The 10,000-nt window shown below is 37.0% G+C and overlaps 1 protein-coding gene, 1 long non-coding RNA gene and 2 other non-coding genes across 5 annotated transcripts in view; 1 reads left to right on the top strand and 3 right to left on the bottom strand.

Moving 5' to 3' along the window:
- Window positions 1–233: 233 nt before the first annotated feature.
- LOC100534731 (uncharacterized) lies at window positions 234–873 on the bottom strand. Its single transcript, NR_170089.1, has 3 exons — window positions 775–873; window positions 551–585; window positions 234–351 (listed from the first exon to the last, which is right to left on the bottom strand). It is a non-coding gene; the product is annotated as an uncharacterized lncRNA (long non-coding RNA).
- On the bottom strand, window positions 430–504 carry LOC137488889 (small nucleolar RNA SNORD65). Its single transcript, XR_011008150.1, has one exon. It is a non-coding gene; the product is annotated as a small nucleolar RNA SNORD65 (small nucleolar RNA).
- LOC137488888 (small nucleolar RNA SNORD65) lies at window positions 654–728 on the bottom strand. Its single transcript, XR_011008149.1, has one exon. It is a non-coding gene; the product is annotated as a small nucleolar RNA SNORD65 (small nucleolar RNA).
- Window positions 874–2,801: 1,928 nt separating the features above from the next.
- Window positions 2,802–10,000, top strand: part of nup98 (nucleoporin 98 and 96 precursor) — a 44,294-nt gene continuing 37,095 nt past the window's right edge. The window contains exons 1-6 of one of the 2 annotated variants that reach the window (XM_005161439.6): window positions 2,802–2,939; window positions 4,870–4,976; window positions 5,070–5,168; window positions 9,435–9,617; window positions 9,722–9,861; window positions 9,972–10,000. The exon at window positions 9,972–10,000 is cut by the window's right edge and continues 79 nt beyond it. In XM_005161439.6, the coding sequence (XP_005161496.1) occupies window positions 4,898–4,976; window positions 5,070–5,168; window positions 9,435–9,617; window positions 9,722–9,861; window positions 9,972–10,000 (530 nt within the window). In that variant the 5' untranslated portion in view covers window positions 2,802–2,939; window positions 4,870–4,897. The remainder of the gene's footprint in view (window positions 2,940–4,869; window positions 4,977–5,069; window positions 5,169–9,434; window positions 9,618–9,721; window positions 9,862–9,971) is intronic. The other variant, NM_200685.2, reaches the window with a different exon arrangement.

Below are 10,000 nucleotides of genomic sequence, written 5' to 3'. Positions count from 1 at the left end.
TCATTCTCTATTAAAGATGGATGTTGAGGGGAAACAAACATTGTTATCCATGGTATTAGTTTCACCTATGATTTTTACAGGCTGCTTCTCTCCCCCTAAATACTTCAACATATAGTTCCACATACAAAAACCCAAAATATGACAATTTAGGAATAAATCACTTTAAATTGTTTAACATTATACCACATGAAAACGTTTAATAGCATTAAAGTGTAAATAAGGACACTATTGGATTCAATCAAAAAATTTATTGGGTTTAAGAGGTTTAAAAAGTGCAAGTATCATGAAAACGGAGGTTCACTGAAGAGGCGGCAGCTTCGGACGTCCAAGGTAAATGCGGTTGATCTCCGTCTGTGGAGCAAAAAAAAGACTCAATGTTAGACGTTTTGCAGGCCGTTTTTCCACTCAAGTTAATCAGTTTTTGATTCATGTCAGAAAACCGATTATCACCACTGATCAATCTGACGGTAATTCCAGCTATTATCAGTTTAGGTTTCATCATATTTAATCAACGGAGCTCAAAATAAGTAGTTATTTCTTTGCAACTCACCATTAACGTTAATTCGTGAAGCCCTCGAGAAATACCTACAAAAGAAACAAGATTGTTAAGGAACTGCCCAAAATGTCGTTGGCACTTCTTCTACATTAAGCGTGCTCAGAAAACCGATCATCACCACTGAACCATCTGACGGTAATTCCAGCTATTTTCAGTTTAAGTTTCATCACAACACATCACAGAACGACTGTATTGTTGTATGGCTCTTTATTGCTTACCGGAGCTTTTGTTTCTGAATCCTGTCAAGACGTGTTCCCCTCGTGTTTTTACTGAACAGAAAGGACTTCTCCGCGTGCGCCTAGCGGTTTATGTACTCGTCGCTCAGTGACGTAATCATGTCGTGTTCTTCTTGTATTTGAGCACTCCGCGCGATCGGCTCATTTCTGCCAACTACTGGATTCACCGAAAACATACAACTCTAGACTGGTTCCCTCAGGTTTAATCCAGCACACACCATAATATTTATGTAGCGATTTGTGTTATGCAATGAGGCAGTGGCTTTCATATAACCATAAGCAACATGAGCCATACAGCCACACAAAAACACAAAAATACTAATATTACTTCTGTGTGTGTGTGTATGATGCTGTTACCTTTACCTATATATTTACATTTAGTCATTTAGCAGACGCTTTTATCCAAAGCGACTTACAAATGAGGACAAGGAAGCCATTTACACAACTATAAGAGCAACAATGAATAAGTGCTGTAGGCAAGTTTCAGGTGTGTAAAGAAGCAAAGCATTAGTAATGTAGGTGTTTTTTTTTTTTTTGAGTACAGTTAGTGGTATAGCCAGAGAGGCAATTGCAGATTTGGAAGGAAAGTGGAGACTAAATAGTTGAGTTTTTAGTCGTTTCTTGAAGACAGCGAGTGACTGCCTTTCTGGAGGGCACAAAACACATACACACACACTCAGCTAACCATAAATGAGTACACCCCACAGATCTCTCTTTTAAAGTATGCACATTGTATTAGTTACTTTACCGAAAAAAACAGCTTAAACCAGCTTAGGCAGGTTGGCTGGTTTTAGAGGGGTTTTGGCCACTTCCAGGCTGGTTTCCAACCATTTCCAGCCTGGTCTTAGCTCAGCCAAGCTGGGATTCCAGCCAAAACCAGCTATATCCAGCCTAAACCAGGCTGGTCAAGCTGGTTTTAGCTGGATTTAGCTAGTCATTTTCCAGCCTGACCAGCTAAGACCAGGCTGGAAATGGCTGGAAACCAGCCTGGAAATGGCTAAAACCCCTCTAAAACCAGGCTGGTCGACCAGCTAAAACCAGCCAACCAGCCTAGGCTGGTTTAAGTTGGAATTTTCAGCAGGGGGATCATGGAGACCTTGGCATGATTTCCCCACAGGTCTTGGAATGCATCAATGGCGCAGCATAATCGCTAGGGGCCTCGGGATGAGAATCCCCAGGTGGAAAAGAGAATAAAGAAAATAATTAGCCAAGCTGCAATGAAGTGCTATAAATGAAAGTAGTAGTTATATAGACAAAATGTCTGGTGAATTATGACAGGACTGTGTTTTACAGGTGGTTGTCAAGCCAGCTCACCTTAGTGAAGCATACTCATTCATCCTACCGTTATGTGATGCATTGTGTTTATGGATACTGGTAATTTATTTAATTAGGGTATTAAATAAGGTATTCCAGCACAGTGTGTGTGTTTCAGAGTGTCTAAAAGAGTGTTATTTTAAGCATGCTGATTGATTGAAATAGAAAATAAATATTTTCTTAAAATATTAACACGTGAATGTAATTTTATGAATCGAAAGATATGGAGGGTAAAGTATATTGTTTTATTATTTTAAAATATGTTTTAGAAATTGTCTAAAACGTGTTTGCAGAAATTCTAAATATGCAAAATATACAAAAATGGGCAATAACTTGCTAAATGATATGTATTTTTAAATATACCTATGCAATATGGCCATTTTTCAATGTTTTGCAATATTTTGCGAAGTATTTTTGAAAATATATTTTTACCCTATGCATGCACTGAAGTCATACCAACACAACTCTGTTCAAAATACGTTTCCATGTTGGGATTTTGGCATTACGAAGACGTCGTCGTTAGTAATGAAATAAAGGTACGAATACAAACAATAAAAGCTTTTAATTACTAAGCATTTGCACAAAAACATCCGCCATGTGAATGCATTACAGGAAAAGACTACGCGGAAGGGATAAACACGTGATGCGTGATGACGCCACAGAGGTCTAAAATACGACGCGAATTGCTATCTGTTAGCTTGCTACGTTGTTTCCCTCCATCAACACTGAGCAGAGACGGAAAGTTAGCAACACCGGATTCACGTTTGCCACAAATACCCAGCGAATAACTCTTTTACAGGACGTTTGATCGAGTGATCCACGAAAAATAAACGGTAAGGCTAATTTTGGCTTTTTGTTGGATTAATTGTGTTTCAAACCCGATTGTTAGCAAGTTAGCTTTTTTGTAGCGAGCCATGTGAATTTAAAATCAGAAACTTTGCGCTTGTCTTTTTCACGTCTTTGTGGTGGATTTAAAACAGAGATGTTTTAAAGATGTTACATTCTGAATTGATTAAAGTCAGCTCGTTGAAGCTTTAAATTATTATTTGAGTGCTAAAACTTTTATGTAAGCGCATGACGGCCACCTTTCGTTTTGCGCTTCTAGCTGCACTTGTCCGCGTTGACTGGTTCTCTCAGGTTTAATCCGGCACAAACCAAAATATTTATGTAGTGAGCAGTGCTGTGGCATTTGGATATTCATCATAAAGCCATAAAATACGGACTAACATTGTCATAGGCCGTATGTCCAGTGGCACACGACATTTCTGGCGCCCTCACGTTGCCAATAGACATCAAATGATAAACATGAACCATAAAAACATGACAAGTTATTTTTATCTGAAACTTGGCTCCTTTATCTTGTTAACACTTTATATGTAACTGACATATGATAAGTATGTTTCTGCATTTGAGCTTTCCTGTTTCTCACGAAAGCTAATTTTATTCAGTATGGAAATGTCAATTATGCAAATTGAAGCACTGCTTATGTGTTATACTTTGTATCTCATTGGATACATCGGGTTGTTATGTCTATTGTCGAGTTGTTATTGTGAGAATTTTGACTTATTCTACATGCAGAACTTTTAAAAGGATAAAACTGTATAAAATTTACTGCTATTTATAACTTAAAACAAAAGTAATACTTTGTTTATTGGAATGTTAAATAAGTTAATCAGTCACGATCTTTATAACAAACTGCTTTCATAAACAATTATAAAAATGTTAGTTATCTCTGTTTCTTATTAAATTGTTAATATAGTGTTATTTAAATGTTTAAGTTTATGATTAAGGCTTTTGTAGTTTTCATATTGAGGGATAAAACATAATACATGCAGTCCAATGGTGATGGGTTGATGGATATATTGAAACGTTTCTTAAAAAATAGTTATCAAATAAATGCATATTGAAATAATGAATGTATATTGATATAATACACCAGTAATTTATTGTATTGTATTTTATAAAATAATATGATATATTATTATCTTCTATTAAAAAAAAATATTTTATTTATAAACATCTTAAAAAAAACCTCAACTTAATGTGGACAGCAAATTTTTGACAGCGTAGAGGCCTTAAATTTATTAAATAAATGTGTTTGTTTGTTTTATTAGGTTTGTTCACTAGTTCTGACATTTTTTCTACTGTATATTTTTGCACTAGGGCATCAAAGTCTAAGATTATAGACCAATAGCATAAAGAATGACAGTAAACAAAGCTAGTAATAATAATAGCCATTTAGGTATAGGCATGGGATGATAACTGTTTTCAAGGTATACCGCAGTTTGGATAAGGCAAGGTTTTAAACCCTTTAAAAAAAATTCCGCCATATCATTCCTGCGGTATATGCACTTTTTTTAATTAATATTTTTTTGTATTTTGTTTTAAGTTTTTTTTTTTTTAGGACAACAGTATCTCCAGCAGAAATGATATCCAAAAATGCCATTGTAAATTGTGAAGAAATCTGTGTTTTTGAAACTAATGAAGACGGCAGAAGTTAATAATTCATTTGAATTATTTACCTGACATTTTATTGCTCCAAAACATTTTAAAAGCTTTTCAAAATAAAGTATATTGTGTTAAGAGGGGGAAATTGTTTTTGTTTTTTACCCAGACATTTAAAATCATCATACATTTTATCCAAGGTTATCATACCGTCAGAATCTTATACGGGCCCATGCCTATTTAGGTATATTGAGTAGATTAATAGTTTGTGAATCGCGCTGTTCCTGAAAGTTCTGAAAGTGCTCTTCTTCTGTGCAGACATATGCAGGCTCTATAGCAGTGCAAGATGTTCAACAAATCTTTTGGTGCTCCCTTTGGGGGAGGTACAGGAGGATTTGGGACGTCATCAACTTTTGGGCAACCGAGTAAGTTAATAATGATCTCTCATCCCAGTGGTGTGTTTCGCTTTGAGACATTTAGAGAAATAAAAGTATGAATCGTGTTTTATCTGTCATCAGATTCCGGGTTTGGTGCAACACCAGGGGGCTTTGGATCTTCAGCATTTGGGACAACAAACAACACAGGAGGACTGTTCGGGAACACCCAGAACAAGCCTGGTATGCAGTGTTTTTTATGTGGCAGTAGATGTATGCAGACTCATTGGATGCTCAAGGAATTTGTCACGTTTGTGTTTAAAATGTCAACAGATTTTCATTGAAGAACACATGATCATAGTTTAGATTTAAGATGTTTTACTATTAATTAATTTATTGATACTATTATAAGATGATTCATTCATTTGTTCAGTTTGTACGCAAAGGCAGCCTGCATAAATGCATTGGTATGTTATAAAACCAGTTTTCTCGCATGTTTTAGAGCCGAGTTGAGAAAGCAGAAATAGTTTGCTGTGCATAAAATGTTAAAACTCATTTCACAGTTTACTTTTCCTGATCCAAAATTAAATTACAAACAGTTCTCATCTACACTCCCAATATGTTGTAATACTACCAAAAATGTTGGCCAAGCAGTGTTTCTTTTATTTAATAAAATCAGAGAGACGAATAGAGGCTTGGAACCCTAAATATCCTATAATGTTGCAACAATACAAGAATTTCTAACTTAACTTGAAAATACTCTATACCATTTTCAATACTGTGAGGAAGCCACCCTTCCTCCACAAAATGAATAGTATATTTTTAAAGATAAATAAGGCTGGAATATGAGAGTTAGGTTTGTTATTTTTACATCAACCAAACATCTTGTAGTAGTGCACTTTGTGAAAATTGTGATTGTAACATTCAAGATGCAATAAATTGCCTTCAAACACAAATAAAGTGAAACTTTATACTAGACGTATTCAGCAGCCCTCAAGTCCAAAAGGCATTAAATAACTAGTAACAAATCTAGTACAATTGGTGCAATCTTAGGGTGCTTTCACACCTGTGAATCGATTCAGTTGTTCCGAAACAGAGATTACAATTGTTACATTGTTGCTCTTTGCTCTTGATGCGGTTCGCTTTCACACTGCAAAGTTTCTAATCGGACCAAAAGAGCTGAAACAAGTCACGTGCGAGTGAACTCTCCTCACATTGGTCAGAGTGTCAGGGTTTATTTTGCAGCGTCCCGCTCAGCTGTCAGAAGAGGTGGTGGTTTGGTGGTGATTGACAGGGTGCGCGCGCGACATGTCTGAGGAGAGATGCGGTGGGGAGGGGTAAGAAGGTGCCTATTTGAAGACCGGGAGAGAGACGCGAGATTACCGGGAGATTATCACTCGTTTGCGGGCATCCGGAGACTCGCGAAACTTCCTGCCATACTCATAATTCTCTCTTCATATAGCCGTAAGCCTATTACATATCCATAAAACACTGTGATATAACCGTGCTCGGATGGGATCGCTTTCTCACTGCAATCGAACCGCTCCAGAGTTCGTTTCAATCGAACCGAGACCACCTCATTCAAGCGATCTCGGAGCGATTACTTTGGCGCGGAACAGAGCGCGATTGCCCTGTTCACATATGCCAAACGAACCGCGCTAACTGGGCAATCGAGACACGTTTCGAAACAAAAGTGTAGGTGTGAAAGCACCCTTAAATAGTCGTCTTATTTTCTGAACTGAAACTGAAAGTTACATCATCAGTGTGGCAAAATTGTGGCCTTTACCTGAATGAAAAGCCAATTTAAATAAGCCAATATTCGACATGAGACCTCATTCAATGCATGGCTGCATCTCACTGTCATCCAGCAATCGAAGCGCAGAGTGCAGTGCCCTTACTTGCAGTTTGTGTGAACTGTTGAGAGAGAGTGCGAGACAGCGTGTATCGATACTAACCAAGAGCAAGATTGAATCATTTTCAATGTGCCAATATGGATACTTGTCCAAATATGAATATTTTAGACCAGTGCTTCTCAACTGGTCGGTCGCGACCTAAAAGTGGGTCGTGGGAACATTCTTAGTGGGTCGCGGAGTGTGTGATCATAAGTTTAATTTTTAACTTATTTTGCTAATATCAGACTTTTATTTTGAAATGCGGGTGCGACAACCGTACTGTTTGACATGTGAAATTTCAGCGCAAGTACAACTCTGAATATGAAAATTGTGGATTTACATGTATTGACGACAAAAAAGGCTTAAAACCTCAGTGTGTTATATGTAGTGAGGTGCTCTCACAAGAGAGCACAAAACCTTCTAAATTAAAACGACATCAAGAAAGCAAACATCCCAGTTGCAAGGACAAACCTGTGGACTATTTTCAAAGACGACTCCAACAGTTGAGGGCATCACAAAAGTGCCGAACATCTTCATGTTTAAAACAAGTACAGGCATTCTGCGCATCTTACTGTGCTCACCGTGTAGCCAAGGCCAAGGAGCCCACACAAAAGCAAAAGAGCAAATAACTGGTGATTATTATAAAAATGGTTATGATTATTTTAATCATTTTACTTTAATTTGCTGGTTTGTTCAGTTCAACCGGATCAGTGTTAATGTTTTAGAAACAGTTCAGTTTAATGGTAACTTAACTTTTCCTCACCATAACCACTGTTTACAGTATTTGACGTTTTTACTTTGTAATATTTCTATAATTTGATACATTTTGTTAAATGACAGCTAGAGCTGCACGATTCTGGCTAAAATGAGAATCGCAATTTTTATTTTTATTTTTTTATTTTTTTGCTTAAACTAAAGATCATGATTTTCTCACGATTCTGTAGATGTAAATTAAAGGTATGGTAAAAACAAACATATGGCACAACATCAATAATAATATTATGTGTAGGTCTACTGGTTTCTATAAATAATTCTATTCTATATTTATCTATTATTATAATAATTCTGATGTTGAATTATTATGTTTGAGATATATGCTTGCAATCTGTTATGTAAGACAATTTTTTTTCACTGGTAAAATCAGACATTTGCCATTATCAGATTATATTCAACAATATATAGGCTAGAGTAGTTATACTGACACTGCAAACATTTATTTTCATGCGCAACTGTGGGTTCGCTATGAAAGAAAAAACATCAAATGCTTGTCCTAATGATAACTCTAAAATGTGTTATGATCATTTAAATGAAGTGCACACTTTCGTTTCGTTTTGACAGCTAAGTGCTCGTTCATACTTTGTGCGCGGCTCCCAAACGATCAGTCTGTGCCACAAACAGAATATTATTTAAAACATTACCTGTTACTTGCAACATATGCAGGTTCTGTTCACTAAAGTAGACGTGCGTGCGTCTGTTATTAGGTAGAGCGCGCGCGCCCTCTCTGTGATAACAGCTAACATTCAGAAGCTCACGTCACGTGTGATTTCCAGATCACGAAAACATCATTATATGAAGACAAAAATGACATTTTTAGGTGAATTATACCTTGTAAGTACACTAAGTGACTCATTCAACATCATTTGGAGTGGTCAATGTCACTGAGCAACGTGTGTGAAACAATGAAAAGACTCGTGCAGCCGTCTTTTCTTCTCTCCTGAACTGAAATATGTTTGGCAGAATCGTAGAAATGCTGGATTAAGATCATCTAGGGGGTCGAATCGAGATCGTGATCTTTTAACGATTAATTGTGGAGCTCTAATGACAGCAGTAAAATATTGTTTATTTGTAAGTCTTGGTGATTTTCCTATGATTTATCTGCCACTACTTGTGTATGTTAACAAATAAATACAAATGAATTATAATTCCTAAAATATATATTATAGTTTCTAAAAATTTGTTTCGCGGCTTGATGACCATGTAAAAATGTGTGTCCCATGGCCAAACCAGTTGAGAACCCCTGTTTTAGACGACACTAGTTTCTTTAAGGAAAATACTCCTTGGAACAACAGATGCGGACAGATGACAACACCTGCGATTATTGCTGTAGACTTCAAAACGCTATTAATGACAGATTTGATCAGATATTCTGATTCTTATCAGTTGTAATGTTTCAGCACTCTGTGCTGAGGAATTATAGGCCGCTAGTTTTTTGAGGTTGTTGGCATTTGTTCAGCATCATGTTTGCTAATTGAACATGCCGAGTTGTCACTTGTTTTGTTGAAGAATTACTGAGAAATGAGGTGCCGAATGCTGAGGATTGTCTATGTTTGTTATTGTCATGTGAATTGGGCTTTACTTTTTGCAATTCAACTTGAGTGGAGAGGTGTTGACTGTATTGGAACAAAATGAATGTTTGCTGTAGAGTGAGTCATCTCAGAAGTGAGTTTGTGGATGATGAGCAAATCAAAAATGTGACTCACTGAAAAGGCTAAGAATTAGTGATTCAAGGGTGGTTTTCATCTCTTGTATATAACATTCTTGTAGAACACCATATAAGATCAGAGTGGTCCCAAAAAAAGCTTGTATTTTTCTTGAAATATTACTTTTTGTCTTGAAGGTGGTCTCTTTGGGTCAAGCACGTTCAGTCAGCCTGTTACATCCTCCACCAGTAGTGGCTTTGGGTTTGGTGCCACCAGCGGAACATCAAACAGCCTTTTCGGAAGCACCAACACCGGAGGTGGAGGACTGTTTTCCCAGCAGAATAATGCATTTGGAGCCAACAAACCAGCCGCTTTTGGCAGTAAGTTTCCTGCAGCATGTCAGTGCAGATAGAACATTTTTGACTTGTGGGGAAAAGGGTCTGGGATGCGTCCAACCTGAATAACTGTTTGAATTGCCTTACAGATTTTGGAACAAGCACCAGTAGTGGTGGATTGTTTGGAACAACCAACACAGCATCCAACCCTTTTGGAGGAACATCAGGATCTTTGTTTGGGTCATCAAGTTTCACCGCTGCACCTCCTGGCACAACCATTAAATTCAATGTTCGTCTAGACCTGATTCAAATGTTTTTGTTTGTTCTCTTCACACTCTTTATAGACCTACTTGGTTTTTTATACTTCATATTGAATCTCTTTTTGTTGTTTTGTTACAGCCACCTACAGGGAGTGATACAATGGTAAA

The sequence above is a fragment of the Danio rerio genome, chromosome 21, assembly GCF_049306965.1.
Source record: "Danio rerio strain Tuebingen ecotype United States chromosome 21, GRCz12tu, whole genome shotgun sequence".
NCBI classification, from domain to species: domain Eukaryota; kingdom Metazoa; phylum Chordata; class Actinopteri; order Cypriniformes; family Danionidae; genus Danio; species Danio rerio.
Note: the sequence above shows the minus strand (reverse complement) of the source record. Positions and strands in the feature narration are given on the sequence as shown.